The sequence below is a fragment of the Dreissena polymorpha genome, unplaced genomic scaffold, assembly GCF_020536995.1.
Source record: "Dreissena polymorpha isolate Duluth1 unplaced genomic scaffold, UMN_Dpol_1.0 chrUn101, whole genome shotgun sequence".
Taxonomy (NCBI): Eukaryota; Metazoa; Mollusca; class Bivalvia; order Myida; family Dreissenidae; genus Dreissena; species Dreissena polymorpha.
The window spans coordinates 37,516-58,081 of record NW_026273415.1 but is presented as its reverse complement, the minus strand read 5'-3'; the positions used below and the strand labels follow the sequence as shown (position 1 = coordinate 58,081).

At 36.2% G+C, this 20,566-nt stretch overlaps 1 protein-coding gene across 9 annotated transcripts in view; it reads right to left on the bottom strand.

Annotated features, from left to right (window-relative positions):
* Nucleotides 1-18,635, bottom strand: part of LOC127864079 (sodium/glucose cotransporter 4-like) — a 30,008-nt gene extending 11,373 nt beyond the window's left edge. For 2 of the 9 annotated variants that reach the window (XM_052403779.1, XM_052403771.1), the window contains exons 1-13: nucleotides 18,493-18,629; nucleotides 14,144-14,537; nucleotides 13,249-13,349; nucleotides 12,672-12,740; nucleotides 12,168-12,272; nucleotides 8,981-9,040; nucleotides 8,636-8,740; nucleotides 8,007-8,112; nucleotides 6,719-6,799; nucleotides 5,922-6,059; nucleotides 4,751-4,824; nucleotides 3,685-3,820; nucleotides 2,622-2,729 (exon numbers count right to left, since the gene is read on the bottom strand). In XM_052403779.1, coding sequence (XP_052259739.1) covers nucleotides 2,622-2,729; nucleotides 3,685-3,820; nucleotides 4,751-4,824; nucleotides 5,922-6,059; nucleotides 6,719-6,799; nucleotides 8,007-8,112; nucleotides 8,636-8,740; nucleotides 8,981-9,040; nucleotides 12,168-12,272; nucleotides 12,672-12,740; nucleotides 13,249-13,338 — 1,072 coding nt within the window. In that variant the 5' untranslated portion in view covers nucleotides 13,339-13,349; nucleotides 14,144-14,537; nucleotides 18,493-18,629. Of the gene's footprint in view, nucleotides 1-2,621; nucleotides 2,730-3,684; nucleotides 3,821-4,750; nucleotides 4,825-5,921; nucleotides 6,060-6,718; nucleotides 6,800-8,006; nucleotides 8,113-8,635; nucleotides 8,741-8,980; nucleotides 9,041-12,167; nucleotides 12,273-12,671; nucleotides 12,741-13,248; nucleotides 13,350-14,143; nucleotides 14,538-16,989; nucleotides 17,477-18,464 lie in introns of those variants that run through there. The other 7 variants (XM_052403774.1, XM_052403776.1, XM_052403773.1 and 4 more) reach the window with 7 other exon arrangements.
* Nucleotides 18,636-20,566: the final 1,931 nt, after the last annotated feature.

Below are 20,566 nucleotides of genomic sequence, written 5' to 3'. Positions count from 1 at the left end.
TATTAATGTTCTGTTTATTAGGTTTTTAGACACAGAACATTGTTTGGGTGATTAATGGTATAGCATTTCGTATTGCGAAGAAAGAAATTCGCGGAAAAACGGTGAATTATTAAAAAAAACACGATAAAATTCAATCGATAATCAGCATTAATTGAATGATCAGTACATATTTTAACAAAATAAACATACTTGGAAATAAATCAAGAACGTGCTTACTATTCGAAATAAAAGATCAATATATCCAGTAATGTTACATGTTAAATTTTAGTTTATTAATGTATTTGAGTAAATTCAAATGTTTTAAGAGTCGCATGCACATTTTTCATCTGCACCTCGTTTACCGATCATCTTAAAAACAATGGCACTTCGTTTCCCGACATCTAGACACTTTATTCCAGATATAACACACTCGTTTTTTTGTAAATCAAAAATGCAGAATTCTCTGTGGAATACTGTTAAAGTAAGCAGGCAATAAATAAAAATGTATGTACTTAGTACGCAAATAAAAAACGAATTACCGAAGCATGTTCTTATCCTATATAGCACCCTAAACTTCGTTTGTGGGGGTATACTAAGTACTTACTCCATACTATGACATTTAAACATTTTATGTACGCATTTCTTTTTTCCAGAATCAGTTGTTTTTACAATTTAATTTTACCCGTGTTTTTTTTAATCTCAACCAATACAGTGATTTAGGGTCAGGTGAATCGCACTTCGAGCAAACGTTAGCGTGTTTTTTTAAACTCAACCAATACAGTGATTTAGGGTCAGGTGAATCGCACTTCGAGCAAACGTTAGCGTTGCGTAAAGGGAAATGCTTCCTATAAGCAGGGCTCAAAATTAAGGGAGTTTTACCATTCTCTTTTTAATTTTGTTGCTACGCATAAGTATCGTCTTGGTGATGCGATTCAAATAAGCACAACCGACATAGGATTTTATGAAGAACAAATGTGTATTTGCCTCATAAAGACCCCTTCTCTACCGTTATCAAGAGCCCTGCTATAAGTAAAATTAAAAACGATTGTGTTGATCCGCATTATCCGTTGTATTTTCATTTCTCTGAATCTCAAGTTACCAATAAAAAACAAGTTCATTATGTACACATTTATTTAATAATAAATATTATCTTATTTGAAAATTGAAATTATAATAAACATAGTATAAATTAATAGTAATGTGATTTTTGAAAAATATATTTTCAAAATGTTTCGTATGAAAAGCGATAATATAAATAAATGCATTTAAGGTAGAAGATAAAACTCAGTTATTAGAGTGCCCGCTTTGTTGAAAGTCTCCGTAATCTGAAGTGCCATTTATCGGTAAACAAAGTGCCTGCAAGGCTGCAACTTTATGTATGCCACCTATTATAACATGCACTATCTTTGTTTATATTTCATTGAATACTATCAAAAATTCAGTATTTGAAGCACAGTGATTACTCTACATGCTGGAATAGCAAACAATTTCTTGCAATTATTCTAAGAAGTTTAATTTTGTTAAAATGTTTACTGTTCATCCAGTTTATGCTGTTTTCCGATCGAATTTTCAATTTTGGGGGCAAAACTGTACCATTCTTCCGTGAAATTGTGTATTCCCAATACAAAAGGATACACCATTTATCAACTCGACCATGTGTCTTGTCTTAAAAACTAATATTTAGGTTATAACTTTAAATAAAACAGAGGAACTTACCTCTCGCGCGTGGCGTTTGTTGTTTATTGTTAGTGAAGTGCCATCCGTCAACGAAGTATTCGCATACCCGGCGTGATATCGTTTTACAGTAATCGGTAGCGCGTTTTACGACATCGGATTTTGGGCGGGACTACAACTCGGGTACAGTCTAATATCGACCGGGTACGTTTAAGTATACTGTCTGTACCCGGTGTATATGTAAGTATACTAAATAGTACTCGGGGTTCATGAAAGTAGTACCCGAGCCGACATTGACCAATCGAGCGCTAATATGGGACGACGCTTTAAGCACATGCATTTAGCCTTGTTTTCCAAGAAAGAATGTAATAGATTTCCAATACCGGTAGAGTGGTGAGAGAGAGAGAGCAGGAATTTGGAATACAGCCTCTTTATATAGTGCTATACACTTGGCACTGACACTCCCTAAATTCAGATATTTAACACTTTGGTAATTTACACAACGTTTGTTTGTTCACAACAAATCTAGAAATAATAATGTAAACACGTAAAAAATGTACATTCAATTTATGAAATACTGAGATATTCCTTTATTCGAACTGTCGTTTAAAGACGTTTTAACAATGATTACGTATTAAGCTCACCTAAATTAAATGGCTTAATCGTCTATATCGATGGAGTGATACGCAACTTTAGAAAAACGATACTGAAGTCAAAAGAATAATAATTAGTTTTGGATATGCCACAATTGAACGGACTGTCATGTACAACGAACTTAATATTGTGGATGGGATACGTCACAGTAGAAGTGCATTCCAATAAAGTATTTATATCGAGGGTGGGAAACGTCACGATAGAACAGCGTATTAGGCGCATGACGTTACTGAGTGTAGGATGCGTTACACTAGAATCTCTTTTTTAACGGAGGGTGTTTATTATTTGGAAGGTGTCACATTGAAACTGCCTACCTGGAGGAAGTAGGTTAACTACAAGGGTGGGGTATGCTACGTTTGAACAGCCCCCAGGACTGCCGCACACTTCTTTACATATTTCCGGGTCTGTACATCCCACAGTCTCTGAAATATCAAAGACCAACTAAACATTGCATGTCAAGCAACCAAACTCACACGCAATTCAATAACAATCGAGTTGGGAGAAACTCAAGTACTTTATTAAAATTTGTATTATCTAAGAGGAACGATAGGGATATGTCGACTTTTATGGCATTGAAGGAAACGTTACAAATGGGTTGTGATTCAATATTACATTACAAATGTAATTCTCTTATAAACAATTTACACACGTTTTCTATTAATGACATGATCGGTATTTGTTGACTTAAACGTTTTCAACTTAAAAAAATATAAGAACGCGGTTATGAGACTGGGTAAAATTCGGTTTAAATTATATTTACAGTGCATAACAAGCTCACTTATATAAACAGAGAATAATAGGTTAGTGTTGATTATAGATCAGGTCTATCATGCGAGGCTTAAAAAAAGCTCGAGCCTTGGCGAGTGCTTTTTCGCGTTCGTGCCGAGCATGATGAACCTGATCTATAATCAACACTATTCTAATATTCTATTTATCCCACTTTTAATTCAGTAAACCTTTTTATTTAAACAAAATTAGTTTTCATGAGTGTTTGTCGTACTTTAATAATGACTGTAGTGTAACCAAGGTCAGTGTATTACTCCGCGTTCCAAAATTAACCGCTGGTCAATTAATCATTTTTTTTAATCAGAATATCGTTCTTTGACAAAGAGTCGTGCGTTATTAATAACAATTATATTCATATTGAATTGCAAATTTAAACGTTTGATAACATCGATATAACATTTAGTTGTTATATACAAAGAACTTCATTTGTTTACAACGTAGCCTAACACCTGCCGTGGTTTATAGCAGAAATTTAATCAACGTGGCTTTAATCAACCGATTTCGCTGTAAAAGTGGGATAAATCATGTTTAGTCTTCTGTTTTACAACTGACTAATGAATGCGGACCGGCCCTTCTTGTTACGACACTTGCCTGGAAACAGGATGCGCGCAATCATGCCCGGAAGAACGAGCATAAAGAGCGGAAGTATCTTGATGTACGCGCACAGGATCGTGCCCGCCTTTGCGTGGTCGTACGTCTTCCCCGCAAGGGCGCGCTGCACTATCACCTGGGTGGTAGGCAAATGAGGTAGAATATGTTCCACAATGCGAGTTGTTTGTACCAAATGACATATCATACGAACAGTTTTGGCACGTGTTTCAAGTTCCTAATTAATTTTTTTTTATCTACATGCGAGTTTTGATTTTCTGTAGTTAAAAAAATAATGCATCTATTTGCGAGTTACGTATGTTCTGTACTTAAGTAAACCTATAGCCCCATTTCCGATTATTTAAGCAATCTTACAAATACTCTTTTGATAATCTGGAATCTAAGAATTATTTTTACAACAATCCGTATTTTGATCATTCTTTTTTCATATTGAATATATTTAATGGGTACAGTACAAGTTTGTTTGAGAAAATGTTATGGTAAAAATATTACTTATGAACTAAATTGGTCATATGTCTAGAAATTGGTAAATAATCATTATGAAACAGAATATTGCTGCTTAATAGTTTATATCAGTAAAGAGTAGAATGTGAATTAAATCATATCAAAATCTGCTTTTATTGCTTTCATGTCAAAAGTATGACTGGAAAGAATGACATGTCACATTTTACAGATTTCGGGTTGCTTGGTTGCTTTCCTAGAACCAAGAAAATTTATATATATGTCCCTATTTTTTGGAGGTGTAAGGGATATAACAAAGTACGCCTTTCGTAAAAATAAAATAATACATTCTAATAAAATTAGAAATGTCAAATTCACACTGCATTGGCCCAACGGGTTTAATGCGAATTTTTAACAACAATTCACCAGAACATTTGTTGTGAAGTCTGAAAAAGACGGGTGAACTTAAGTCATTCACTATTCGAGCGAATATCTGAGTTTTAGCGGATATATAAATACCAGTGTGGGCATTCATTGAATTACTTTTCAACATCTATCATTTACGCAAATGTTCAAATGTTCCGTTGATGTTGTAATTGTCACTTACCTGGTCCGAACACCAGTACCATATGGAGTTGATTGTTATACCGATTAGGCCTGGCCAGGGTATGTCACCGGTAACTGAAAAAAAGACAGGTGAAGGTAAGGGTAAGTAAGGCATGTCGTGTTTAGTCTGATGTGATAGAAGTCGTCTTCAGCGGACCTTCACGTGAATATAAATCGTCCGAGAACATTCTGCACAGAATGCAACCACGACAAATTTGCGTAATTTCCCTATCATGTACCCTTTTATATCCTGGGTGGAGAGGAGCAAGCGTGGGACTATTGTTTTGCTGACAAAAATTCCGTGGTCTAAGCGGGATTCGAACCAGGGGAACTCTGAGTCCTAGATCAGAATACAACATTGAGACCACGGTCCTACATATGACAAACTACGAGAACCGGCTATCAACGGGGCTTTAATTAAGCATTTCATTTTCTACAAGACTTGGTTGAGGTTTTGAATAAGGAAACATAAACTGGAAATATATACCTATTTAAAGGGGCCTTTTCACAGATTTTGGCATTTATTCAAGTTTTTCATTAAATGCTTTATATTGAAAAATTTAAACATTGGACCTAAAAACCTCCATTGAAAAAACAAGAATACAATTAAAAAAAGAAAAAAGTAACCCTCAACAAGGCTCGAACCACTGACCCCTGGAGTCCTGTAGTAAAAATTATTCCGCTTAGGCCACTCGGCAACCCGTGCTCATGCTATGAGAAGATGTAGTTTTTACTTCATATAAGCGATCCTCGTTATTTCACAAAATATAACAACAACAGAACTTTCCAAATTATTGAATTGTTTCGCGTTGCAACGCTTTATAATTTTCAGGTTTTCAAATCGATGCATATAATGGATATTTTAGAGCATGGTAAATGTTCATTATTACTATTTCCTTACAAATATCATAACTAAAACGAACATTTGAAACAACTTTTTTTATTTTGTTAATTTACCAAAACGTGAAAAGGCCCCTTTAAGATATAAGTCGCAATTGAAAAGTGTTGCATATTGTTTCATTGTAACAGTGTAACACTGCTCTTTAGTTTGGTATACTTACAAAAGAGTAAACCATTAAATAAACACAAATGCAATGCATGCCTTAGATCTTACGTGGTATCAGACACTTATTTACCTAACGTCGTATATATTTGTTAATAACACTAATCACCAGGGTCCCGGAAGAGGTGCATGTAGTCCCCCCGTGGCCGCCCGCACGTGCTGTTCGCTTCGCTGTGGCGCGTGTGGTTGGAGACCGCATCCGGGTACTTGGCCTTGATCCCGGCGAAACCGCCCACCTCTATGAACGCTGAAGTCAGTCGGAAACATATATTATAACCATTGAACGTGAGATGTTTATCTTAGAACGGCACACCAAATGGCCATTATAATAAAGACGAAACTGAAATTGTATTCATTGATATTTCAGCATGCTTTATAACGTTGACATTTGACAAACGAGAAAGCTAAACAGAGTATTATCGTAAGGTATACTAATACAAATAGGCCGCGTTCTGTGAAAAGGTGGTTTAATTTACGTGTTCATTTTATTTTTCGTTTAAAGGAAGACCGTTGTGGACAAAAATCTAGTTAATGCGGGAAGTGTCGTCCCTGATTAGCCTGTGAGGACTGCACAGACTAATCTGGGACGATACTTAACGCCCGTGCATTAACCCACTTTCTACAGACCTCGGCCGATTTATACAATTAAACAATTCAATATTAATGTGTAACCTTAACCTTGGACATACACACATTGGGTGGGTACACCTTTCATTTTCTGGTCACAAAAAGTATTACAATATTTAAAAAACACTTTCATGCGTTTAGAAGTTGCGAGCATGAAACAAGTCCGGACAAGGGCAGGCTTTAAGCGATGTTAATGTTTGTAACATGGTGAATGTGGAAACAGATATGTACACATTCTGCAATGTTGGTACGTTGACATTCTCGGGATACTATACGTACCCATGACTGCCAAGACGAGTGCTCCTATCAACATAATGATGGTCTGGATGAAGTCAGTCCAGATGACCGCTGTCAGGCCGCCTACAATGAACAAGTAACTCAAGCAATAGTAACCTACCTCTTCTGACCTCTATTCCTGTGATAAAAACCTTCTTTTAGCAGTGAACTCTTAATTCATGTAATGACAACTTCATTTGTGCAATGAACCCCTAATTCCCGCAATAAAAACCTTGCTTCAACAGTGAACACCTAATTAATGAAATGAAAACCTAATTCATGAAATGAAAACCTACCTCCTGAAATGGAATCCCCATTCATGTTATGAGCATGTAAACCATGCAATACAAATATAACTCCTGTAATGAAAACAAAAGCTGGGCGCTGACCGTATATGCATAATGTAAAGTGTGAACTAAACTTCTGAAATTATTCCAGGAACGGTAATTGGGATGATTATATGGCGCTATGAGTTTTACATGTTAGTGTGGAGACAGCTGACAATGCAAATTATGGGTAACTAAGATAGTTTCGTTTTACCTTGAACATAGTTAACATGGTTAAAACGGCGGTTGCTAAGAAACGGTAAAACTAGGCTTCGTGCATGTGCGTATAGTGCTGTCCCAGGTAAGCCTGTGCAATTCGGAGAGGCCAATCAGGCACGACACTTTCCGCATAAACTGGAGTATCGTAAAGAAGGGACTTCATGTAAACTAAACATTCAATAAAAGCGGCAAGTGTCGTATTTCAAAGGCTAATCAAGGACGAAACTTAACGCAAATGCATAAAGCCCCGTTTTCCCAGAACCTGGCCCATACGTACCCGCTATTGTCAACCATGCAGCGACGGCAAGAAGTACTAGGATGGACAGAACCTGGCCTATACGTACCCGCTATTGTGAACACTGCAGCGACGGCAAGAAGTACTAGGATGGACAGAACCTGGCCTATACGTACCCGCTATTGTGAACACTGCAGCTACGGCAAGAAGTACTAGGATGGACAGAACCTCGCCTATACGTACCCGCTATTGTGAACACTGTAGCCACGGCAAGAAGTACTAGGATGGACAGAACCTGGCCTATACGTACCCGCTATTGTGAACACTGCAGCCACGGCAAGAAGTACTAGGATGGACAGAACCTGGCCTATACGTACCCGCTATTGTGAACACTGCAGCGACGGCAAGAAGTACTAGGATGGACAGAACCTGGCCTATACGTACCCGCTATTGTGAACACTGCAGCCACGGCAAGAAGTACTAGGATGGACAGAACCTGGCCTATACGTACCCGCTATTGTGAACACCGCAGCCACGGCAAGAAGTACTAGGATGGACAGATAAATATTCCAGTTGAGAGACTGCTCGATGAAAATGGCCCCTGCGTATAAATCTGCCTGAAAGTAACGTCCGGAACTAGTTGTGCAGTAGTAGAGGCAATTTAAACATGTTTAATTAACGTCGCGGTCTTGTATTTTTTGGTACGCGATGCAGTTTAACTATAAGTTTAATAAAAGTTTACGATCTCCGGCCACTATTTACGAAAGCAATTTCAGTTTGGACAATTTGGTGACAAGCGCATAGTTAAAGTTGCATGTGCGCTTGTGAAGAGCTGTACATGCGAAAGTAAAGAGCTCACGCTCGCACGTTAACACTTTCGACTGTGCACGTCTATGGTATATCTTCAGATACGAACGTGTAGAAAACAAACAATATTTCGGATGTTATCTCACTGCCACTGTACAAATGATATCTTATTCGCAAAGAATGTGATCCTAAGAAGATACAACGGGTACAGCCCACTCTTAGAGCGTCTGAAAATCTCCTCCGAAAGATAGTAATAGTGGAAACGGTGTTTAGGGTGTTAAAACAAGCAGAAGCTAAATGCAATCATGTTTAAACCACAAAGCAGCTACTCACTGAGATCTTGGTGAAGATGTAGACTAGAAGCGCCAGCACGGCCAAATAGATCTGTATCCGGTTCCCGCCGAATCGCAACTTCAGGTACTCCGGCATCGTGAACACCTGAACAAGCAGACGACATCAATCATTTGGAACGCCTCTGTATTTACATAGAATAAGGGGTCTACATCAAGATTGTTTCACTGCTGTAAGCAAATAATTTTTGATATTTAAATAACAAAATACACAAAAAGTATGTTATTGTTTATTAAATCTTTTGCCAGAAAACAGTTGGCTTAATTCGACACCATATGATGAACATATTTAACGAAATAATTTGATTCTAGTAACTTCTCCACTCACCCCAGATGCGATGTATACAGGAAGAAATATGTAGGCAAGTATCATCAAAACGTACATGGCCTGAAACAAACATGTCGGCAGTTATGACGTACTTGGCCGAAATTTAAAAAACTATGTAGGTAAAAGTCATCAGCACGTATATGCCTTTAATATATGATTGCAACTGTCATTTATACGTGCATAGTCTGAAAATATACACTTACCTTTTATGAACTCGTACGTGATCTTAAGAAAATAGTATCTCAACGTATGTGGTCAGGGAGAAATATGTCGGCCAACATTGTATATAACCACGATATATGTTGTTAACTTTTATCAACTCGTCCATCGCTTTAAAGAAATATATATTGGCAATCTTAATCAACCTGTTCATTGCCATAAAGAAATATGAAGGCAACTTCTTTATTAACGCGTGCGAGGTAATTTGCTGGATAATAACATCAACACGTACATGAACATAAATAAATATGCAGGTAAATATAATCATCACATAAATGGTCTAAAAGCTTGTAAGCAAGTATCGTCGACATGTACATATGAGCTGAACAAATATATACAAAATAACTAGGTATTAAGTTTTACGCTATTTAGACACTCGGCGTCTTTACACTCTCTAACGACAAGGGTTATTCACGCATTACAATGTAAGCCTCGCCGGCTAAATGAATGTGCGTCAATTTTTGTCCCATTTAAGCATGTACAATCTACACAATCTTATCAGGAACGACACTTTCCGGTTAAACTGGATTTTTGTTCACAAGAGACTTCGTTAAGATGAAAAATACCATACTAATTAACGGAAAGTTTCGGTCCTCATTAATATGTGACGAAACTTTATGCACCTGCAGTAAGCCCAGTTTTCCCAGAAATAGACTCAATTAGTCATTCTAAGAAACCCACGATCACAATTTGATCGAGAGCGCGGTTTGTTCATTCCATCTTATCACCCTATTATCACTGTTTGTAAATTCGTACTAACAGGAATATGGCGACTTACGTTCACCTTACACATGTATATGTCGATGTACTTACGTTCAGCTCATAAAGGGATATGGCGTACTTACGTTCAGCTCACATAGGTAAATTGCGACTAACTTTCAACTCATACCGATATATGGCGACTTACTTTCAGCTCATACAGGTATTTTGCGACGTACGTTCAGCTCATACAGGGATATGGATACTTACTTTCAGCTCATACAGGTAATTTGCGACTTACGTTCAGCTCATACAGGGACATGGTTACTTACTTTCAGCTCATACAGGTAATTGGCGACTTACGTTCAGCTCATACAGGTATATGGCAACTTACTTTCAGCTCATACAGGTATTTGGCGACTTACGTTTAGCTCATACAGGTATATGGCGACTTTAATTCAAATCAAACATGTATATGGCGAATCACTTTCAACTCATACAGGTATATGGCGACTCACCTTCAACTCATACGGGTATATGGCAACTTACTTTAAAATCAAACATGTATATGGCGAATTACTTTCAACTCATACAGATATATGACGACTTATTTTCAGCTCATACAGGTATATTGCGACTTACTTTTAACTCATACAGGTATATGAATACTTATTTTCAGCTCATTCAGGCTTACAGGAACTAGCGTTCATCTCATACTTATATATGGCGACTTACATTTAACTCATACAGTTTTATGGCAACTTACTTTAACATCAAACATGTATATGGCAAATTACTTTCAACTCATATAGGTATATGTTGACTTATGTTCAACACATACAGGTTTATAGCGACATACGTGCAAACAGATAAATGGTGACTTACGTTCAGCTGATACAAATATATGGCGACTTACGTTTAACTCATACTTACGTTTAGCTCAAACATGAATATGTTGACATACTGTAAACCCATTCATGCATATGGTGACATAAGTTCAGCTTAGATATGTATATGGCGACATACGTTCAACTCATACTTTTACATGGCGACATACGATCAACTTGTACATGTATATGGCGACATTCGTTCAACTCATACAGGTGTATGGCGACATAAGTTCAACTCGTACAGGTATATTGCGAAATACGTGCAACTCATACAGGTATATGGCGACATACGTTCAACTCAAACTTGTATATGTCCACAAGCGTTCAATTTATATAGGTATAAGGCTTCATACGTTGAACTGATACTGGTATATGGTCACTAACTTTCAGCACACACAGGTATATGGCGACATACGTTACATTCATAAATGCATATGGCGCTAAATGTTAAACTCATACAGGTTTATGGCGAAATACCTTTAACTCATACATGTATATGGCGACCTGCGTTCAGTTCATACTGTTATATGGTGTACTTACGTTTAGTTCATACAGTTATATGACGACTAACGTTCTACTCATGCAGGGATATGACGACGATTGTTAAACTTATACAGGTATATGACGACATTCGTTCAACTCATACACGTATATAGCGACTTACGTTCAGCTAATACAGGTATATGGCAACGTACCTCTAGTTCATACTGCTATATGGTGTACCTACTTTCAGTTCATACAGTTATATGACAACTAACGTTCATGTCATCCAGGGATACGACGACGATTGTTAAACTCATACAGGTATATGACGACATACGATCAACTCATACAGGTATATGGCGACTTACGTTCAGCTCATACATGTATATGACGACTTATGTTCAACTCATACAGGTTTATGGCGACTTACGTCGAATTCATAATGATATATGGGGTACTTACGTTCAGTTCATACAGTTATTTGGCGACTAACGTTCAAGTCATATAGGGATATGGCGACTATTTGTAAACTCATAAAGGTATGTGACGACATACGTTCAACTCGTACAGTTATATGGCGACTTACGTTCATCTCATACAGGTATATTGCTACTTACTTTTAACTCATACAGGCAAATTGCTCCTTACGTTAAGCCCATACAAGTATATGGCGATATACGTTCTACTCAAACAGATATTTGGAGACAACCGTTCAACTCATACAGGTATTTGTCGACAATCTGTAAATTCATACAAGTGTATGGCGACATACGTTCTGCTTATACAGGTATATGGCGTACTAACGTTCAGTTCTATAGGAAAATAGCGACTAACCTACATCTCATACAGGTATATGTCGACTTACGTTCATTTTATACAGCTTTATTGCGACTTACGTTCAGCTCATAGAGGTATATGGCGATGCCGGCGGCTGCCCCAGAACCGACCATGCCGACGAAGTGGAGGCTTCCGATGTTGCTAGCAAACAACGAAGCTCCGACCTGTAAAATGCGAAACACCCAATATGCCAATATGAATTAATTTGAAGCGATGTAAAAGATGGAGTCACCTACAACAGTTGAATATATTAACGCATTTGAAGTTATGTCAAATAAGTATAAACATTCTACAGTTAGACAATACAATACATCTCAATACAAGGTTCTTTGTCAATGGTACTATCAAACTTAAATAATGCTTTAGTTGAAGTTGACGTTGTATGTTATGTATAAACCACACATCAACTGCAATAAAACGCAAACTTAAACACTCAATTCCAAATCTATTTGATACTGTTACAAAATATACACTTAAATATGTGAAAGAAGTTTTGTAAACGCGTCGTGAATAGTAAAGGACGTAAGCAAATCACTCAATCAGAAATCATTCAACATACTGACCGGAATCCAGTTCATATTTCGTCCGGCAAGGAAATACCCGCCAGCGCTACCCCTGTTCTTTCGTGAACTCTAAAATATACAACTGTTTCCTGAATGACATAGAAAAAATATTGCATACCCCGTGGTTTCTCTTCGATAACGTCAAACCAATAACAATTCGGAAAAATGCGTGTCTTAAATAAAAAATTATTTAAATCTGTATATTCCCCCTATAAGTCATCTTATTTCTCGGCTTTGCTAATTTAAAAAAACCCCAATACATTTACAGTGTGATTAGAAACATACAAAGTCGTATTTTTGATACATCCCTGCAAGGCAAATTATCATAATCTAAATTAGTAAACAACGAAAATGTGCCTATGGATTTGAAATCACACGATCGTTTTATTTCAGAGGATTGGACATATTTTATTGAATAGCAACAGCAATGGCAATCGTTATACATCGACTATCGCCGGAATCATCCGCAAGATGGATTTATACAAAACAAATCTGCTTATTCAGAGAGCAGCATTGACGGCGTACCTATTACGTCACTTACCCATACCCTTAACGGTCTAACTATGACGTCACTTACCCATAATCCAACGAATAGCACGAGCAGGAAGTAAACGATGATGACTACGATGTCAGACACGTGGAGATAGGTACCAGCCACAGTCGCCATGGTAACTCAATCTGCAATTTCATACAAGCGGCGCTCTGTAAAAACGGGGTTTAATGTATGAGCTTAAAGTGCCGTCCCAGATTAGTATATGCAGTCTGCACAGGCTTATAAGGGACGCAACGTTCCGCCTATTAGACTGGCTTTGTCAATGAAGAGATTTACGCATATGCATAAAGCACCGTTCTAACTGAGCTAGGCTCATATTGTAAGAAGCATAAAAAGGGTGAAAGAAAAACATATCACTGCGCAGAGGTTTATATATATGGGCTCTTAACTATATTCTAATAAACACACATTGCATTTGTATGATAATTTGATATTTTTAACATATAATGTTGTTTACATATTTTTTGTCATAAAATATATTTTATATGCAACATTTTACTTGCAACAAATCTGATTCGGTGGATCGGCGCATGTGTCAGAAGCAACAATATATACTAACATTTCATATCAAACACTTAATACTATAGCATACTTTGGATATTGAAGACAATGTAAATGATATGTGTGCAGAATAAAATTAAAATGTTAACACCGGTAAAGAAAATGCTTCTATTCCTCCCTTTCTGTAAAAATATACCTAACAAGTAAGGTATATAATTTAATCAGTTAAGATAATTACATCCAAGTTAAAAGTTATATTAGTGTAAAGTGTTTACGCTAATAGCACAATGGAAAATCTGGTGCTGCTGCTGATGATGCTGAACTGATGATAAACTGAAGACAAATGCGTAATAAGACGCCATCTAAAGTATTAAAAGAGAAATTAAATATGGATATAGGCTTAAATACGTATTCCTACCTGAACGGTTGGCTTCAATAAAAAAAGTCATTAACGATTGCATGCAAGGTCAGTAAATCATCACAACGAAAATCACAATCGAACTAAAAGGTTGATATTGTTACAACCTACATCTGGTTTAATGCTTTATCTAAGAAGACGCTCAAATTTTTTTCTCTATCATGGCACAGAGAGATTAGATGCTGTTGAAAGTTGTTCGCGGATGATATGGCCGGAAGACACAGTTAAAGTTAGCATTCAAATTATCAGGTGTTATCATCCACTCGTTACCAATGGCAGAAGATTTCTTAATGCGTCTTCTTTACTTTTCCGGCGTTTTCTTTGTTTGTCGATCCTTTATTCAAACATTCTTATGAAGTGTCGCTTGGGCAGTTTTAACTGTAACTCCGAAATCCTAGATAAAAAGTACAATGGGTCAATATCCGTACCTTTAGATAACAGAGCTTAGTATCTTTCATTACGCGTTTGACGAAAATATTATTCGGGTCATGAACTGAGTGGATAAACTTGTATTAATCTCGTAAATAATTAAACCCGACAACTAATACACACGGATGTGCTTGCAGCAAACATGAAAATACGTAGTTTCTTTTAAACCCGCGTGCAGAGTAATACAAAGTACTTTTTCCTCAAACAAAGTCATCTGATAATACAAACCAATTCAATACTTGTTTGCGTATTATGTTGAGTAAATTTAGCATGAGTATATATCTTTATCAGACAGACAGACAGACAGACATAGTTTATTCAGACTTATACAATAGTACATCGTCTTAATACTAAAAATACACCTCATATTCTGTCAAGTGAATGCGAATAATAACATAACATTATATAACATAAAATCAATACAAATAAACAAAATATATGGTAAGAACACATAAGTTCTAACGAGGGGTGGTGAAAGCTATTCAACAGTATTGTTTACGATTTGTATTTCTTACAACTAGAGCTTCTTTTATATATTTGCATACATTGGAAATTATTAATCTATCGCAAGAAACTAATAATTTGTGAAATTTATACACAGATGGATTAATATAATATGTATTCCTTATATTTTTTTCTTAAATCGATGTAACATCGGCATATACATATAAAATGGTATTCGTCTTCTAAATCAGTGTCATTACAACATAAACAATATCGTTCATTGCGTGGAATATTGTGTTGGTCATATCTGCCAGTTTGAATTCTCAACGGGTGTGCAGAGACTCTTATTCTTACAAAAAATAAATCTCGTGACAGAGTAAGTGCTTAAAGAGATGCAAACTGGTGATTTCAAGGTCGCCGTGGCGTAGTGGGTATGGTGTCCGCCTAGCGATCGGGAGGTCACGGGTTCGATCTCCACTGTGGGAGCGTTCTTTAGATCTCCCCCATAGACTCCCCCATAGACACCAAGGAAACGGACTCGAGGGCGTTTAATAGACAGACAGACAGACAGACAGTTTATTTCAATCCAATAAGGCATTTAAGCCCACGAGGACATATATACAATACAAGTGTTGACGAACAGTGTAGACTAGAATACAAAATTTTAACAAAAGTTGAGTTGTATGTTTTCAACATTTGGAGAAGATCGCTTTGAAAACAATATTTCAAAAAGCATACAAGCAAGATAATTCTGGAACGTTTTCTAAGCATTTAACCAATCTATTTTAAGATATAATACAATATGTTTTTATCTTAGAGGTTTCTTCAATCCGATTACTGGATGATATTCTAATAACAATGTAGAAACATAGAAATTGGCTTTTAAAATGTAGCATACATTTATCCTAATTTGTTTCGTACTATCAAATATCATCATATAAGCATGGTAGTATGTTGTTTAAAGGAAGCATGTTCGGGCTGTATTCTAAACATATACATCGATTTAACAAACAACGACATAACATACACATTTACATAAGTATGCCATATTACACCACTTTATCCTGCATTAAATGGTTTCTCTACATCGGCCTCTTCGGATATGTTTATAAATTTAGTTCAATTTTACTATTACGAAAAACAAGTAAAATAACCAATCGCAAAGAAACCTTTGAATACAAAAAATTATAATATAGTTTAATATAAGCCTAAGGCTTTTTATGCAATCGAGCTTAAATGAATAGGTTTAAAAAAATGTATTGAAATATTTCTGTTGTATTTCTAAATGTATCAATCTTGTAATAAATGTTAGTCTTTAGAAAAAACCGTGTGTTGATATTCCAATTGTATTTGTTATGTTTATTGATATACTACTTTTTATTCTAGCAAGTTTATATCCAGGTATTGAACTACATATTTGTGAATATTTCTCGAGTTCACCAAAGCGGTAATATTGTCTTAATTCAATTAATGTAAAATAAAATTCAAATTTTGAAATGCACTTTAAAAAGTACATGATTTTGTTATACATACTGCGAGCAATATGAAATAAATAGGTGTATACCAAACGTTATTCATATAATGTATCACTTAAACTAATTAAATGGTCATTTCAGACAATATTTATTTGAACTGAATGAAAATAATACGATATGTTCAATTCCCACGTCAATACAATTTTAATAAACGCGTCCTAGACCAGTACTAGGGTAGGAAGATTTCCCGAAAAGGCGTGGCTTCACGAAACAACAGTTTAAAAAAGCAAATATATAGTAGGTATTCAGATGCGTTTTACAATGGTAATTCCTATTGGTATTCTCTGCGGTTGTTTCTTGTTCTGTTTTTCTTTTGCTTTGGGTTTGGGACACTATTGTGAAACCTGATTATATTATACGATACTTCATTATGTCATTTATTAATCCGTTAAAGGTATATTGATAACGCACTTAACCGTAAAAGATTTCCACACTTACATGTTATCCGCTGATTTATAAATAAACCAGGTAATCACACTCTTTCAGCGAATCTTCTTAAACGAAAGTTTGAATCACCGATTTTAACCTGTGTTACAGTGTTTGCTTATACTGTATTTAGATCGTACACTACTTGAGCGGTGTAGCGTGCAATGGAATCAATCGATAACGCCAAACAGACGCGTAGCAAGGGTACACAGACGGTAAGGAGGTGTTAAACATGGTAGTGAGATTGGTTTTTCGCCGTGTTTGTGGGTAAGTTCACTTTCTTAGTTTGTCTCCCTCCCAAACAACTAACCTACTAAACTCAGTATAATTCTAAACCATCCTTCAATCCAATCATGCTAAATCATCTCAACTCATCCTTAAATCTGGTCACGTTATGTAATCCTAACGCATCCTCAACACTAGTCCCGTTATATCACTTAATCTCACCAGTGCGTCCACTCCTGTTATAGCATACTAACTCATCCTTAAACTTATCCTTAAACCTAGTCCCGTTATATCACTCAATCTCATCGATACGTCCACTCCTGTCACATCACTTTTACTTATCTTTTTATCCACTCATGTGGTGTCATTATAATGTCTTTCAATGAAAGAAAGGGGGTACAGCATGCGCAATTCCATTGCGGCGTTGAAAATAGCATTTCATTCTGAAAACCGTGACATGTAACATGTCAACTTGTTTGGCACGCTACATCACTTGGTTTACGCTTCATTCTTCTGCTCGTAAATTTTATTTAGTAAGTCGAGTTGGTGCTATGAGTGCTTTGATACGACTTTTTAAGCCCGTTAGTCAGAACGTTACAATGTTTAGAGATAAGAGATTTTATTTTTTTTAAGCAATATGACATTCAAATATACACAATCTATTGTATATGCCAAACATCACGCTGGTAAAACTATTGAAAATAGAAGAGTCATTAGATTACATCAAACGTGGCTTTACTGCACCATACAAGCTACAACATTTGGCAACACGATACACAAGTGTTTAAGCACAACCATACGTGTTTATCTCGAGAGAGTTTAAGATTCACACAGAGCTCTATAACACATGTTCTCAATTGCCATGAAAACCACCAAAATCAGCAACCGCAACACATGTGAAAAAAACAAAGGTGTGAAATCAAGAAACAACATTTGTTACATCTGAATATTCAAATGGTTTTCAAGTAAGCTTTAAAGGAGAAATTAACGTTTTTGTTGAGCGATTTTGCAACCGGCTTTTTCACGCGAATTTATCATAGATAATAGCTATCCACTTAAGATAAATTCAAAACTACTTTTATAAAACGTAAACGTAACGTTAGTAAACAGTCAAAAGTTATTCTTCTCACGTGTAAATCATTGATAGTTCTTGAATAAACCAGGCAATATGTTCATATATCACAAATTCGCGAATTGATCATAGATAATAGCTATCCACTTAAGATAAAATTCAAAACTTCTTTTATAAAATGTAAACGTACTTAGACAGTCAAAAGTTTCTCGACTCACGTGTAAATCATTGATAGTTCATAAATATCCCAGGAACTATTTGTATGTATCACAAATCAACGGCAAGTCTTCTGAAACGAAAGTAAACATCCCCCGTGCTATCAAGTGTCGCAGTGTTTGTTTATATTTATATCGGACGCTGTCAAGCGAGAAGGGCGATAATCAATAACGCTTTAAACAGCGGCGTAGCAATAGCAAAGAAACGACAAAAAAAGCGAAAAGTATGCTCGCTTATCTTTGGTGTCCATCGTATTCACAGTACATGTATTGCATGCTTAAAAAGGGATTCAGTTAACCACACACACAAACACACAAAATCTTTATTTTTTCACGTTACATGAAAATAACAGACATGGAATAAGCAATAACATCGCTAGTCGTCGTGAGACTGTAAGGCATGCTATTGAATAAACATAGTTGCACGCATATTTTCAATATCAGAAACCGATGATTACATATGTACTATAACCAGCACGGGGGGGGGGGAGAGAAAGTTTTGTCCCGGGGACAGATGTGTATTTCATTATTGTTCTTTCTTTAAGCCTTTTGTATAGATAATGGTTTCAGTGCAGCTTATTTGAAGAATATATATATATATATATATATATATATATATATATATATATATATATATATATATATATATATATTATTTGTTTATTTATTTTACTTCATATGACAATTAAGAGTAAAAACAAAAAAGGTATAATGGTGTATTTAAAGAAATTAATATTGTTTAAATGTCAGAGATGTGGAAATGCTGGTTATGTAAACAATATACCTGTAGGTACAGTACATAGTACACGTTGCTGTTTCATCTTCTTGTAGTTAGGCACACAATACATGTTTTTAAGGAATTTATCCACAATTGTAAAAATTATTTAGCCACAGTTCATAAGCAATTTATGTATGAATATCTACTTTTATACAATTCAAAATATATGAAAATCATAAAGAGCATATAATCGAAATTGTACAATATCATGCGATCAACATATCTGGATTTTAAAACACCTTCAACAATGCAGCAATTTGTTTTATGCATAGTTATTTTGTAATTTAATCATATGATAAAAGTGTAATAGTATATAATTAATTTGTTATTAAATTGTAATTGTTTGGGAAAGTATTCCGTGGTATGCAGCCTTAATGACGCTATTTTTAGGTAGGTCGGTTTACACAGTTAACCAATCGGAACACTTCGTCCATCTCCGGAGTCTCCGTAAAGAGTGGACTTTATTCAAATAAAAGCCGGTTCGGTCCAGAGTGCACAGTTAACCTGATCTACTAATCGGAAACCTCGGACGATTCCGCCATAACGGTGTGGTGTAGCTCACGCAGAAGTGCACAGTCGAAAGTGTTCACGTGCGAATGTGAGCTCTTCATGCGCGCTCGTACAACTTTTCACAAGCGCACGTGCAACTTTAACTATGCGCTTGAACAAGTTTGACCAACTTGTCCAATGTGAAATATTGGCCGGAGATCGTATACTTTTATTAAGCGAATAGTTAAACTGCATCGCGTACCAAACAATACCAGACCGCGACGTTAATTTGACATGTTTACATTGCCTCTACTACTGCACAACTAGTTCCGTACGTTACATTCAGGCAGATTTATACGCAGGGGCCATTTTCATCGAGCACTCTCTCAACTGGAACATCTACCTTGCCATTCTAGTACTTCTTGCCGTCGCTGCAGTGTTCACAATAGCGGGTACGTATGGGCCGGGTTCTAGGAAAACGGGTCTTCACGCATTTCCGTAAAGTGTCGTCCTTGATAAGCCTGTGAAATAAGACACTTTCCTCTTTTATTGAATGTTTAGTTTACATGAAGTCCCTTCTTAACGATAATCCAGTTTATGCGAAAATTGTCGTGCCTGAATAGCCTTTGCGAATTGCAAAGGCTTACATGGGACAACACTTTACGCACATGCATGATGCCTAGTTTTCACAGAACGAGGCTCGTTTCTTAGCAACTGCCGTTTTATCCTTGGTAACTATGTTCAATGTATCACGAAGCTATTTTAGTTATCCATATTTTGCATTGGCAACTGTTTTCACACTAACATGTA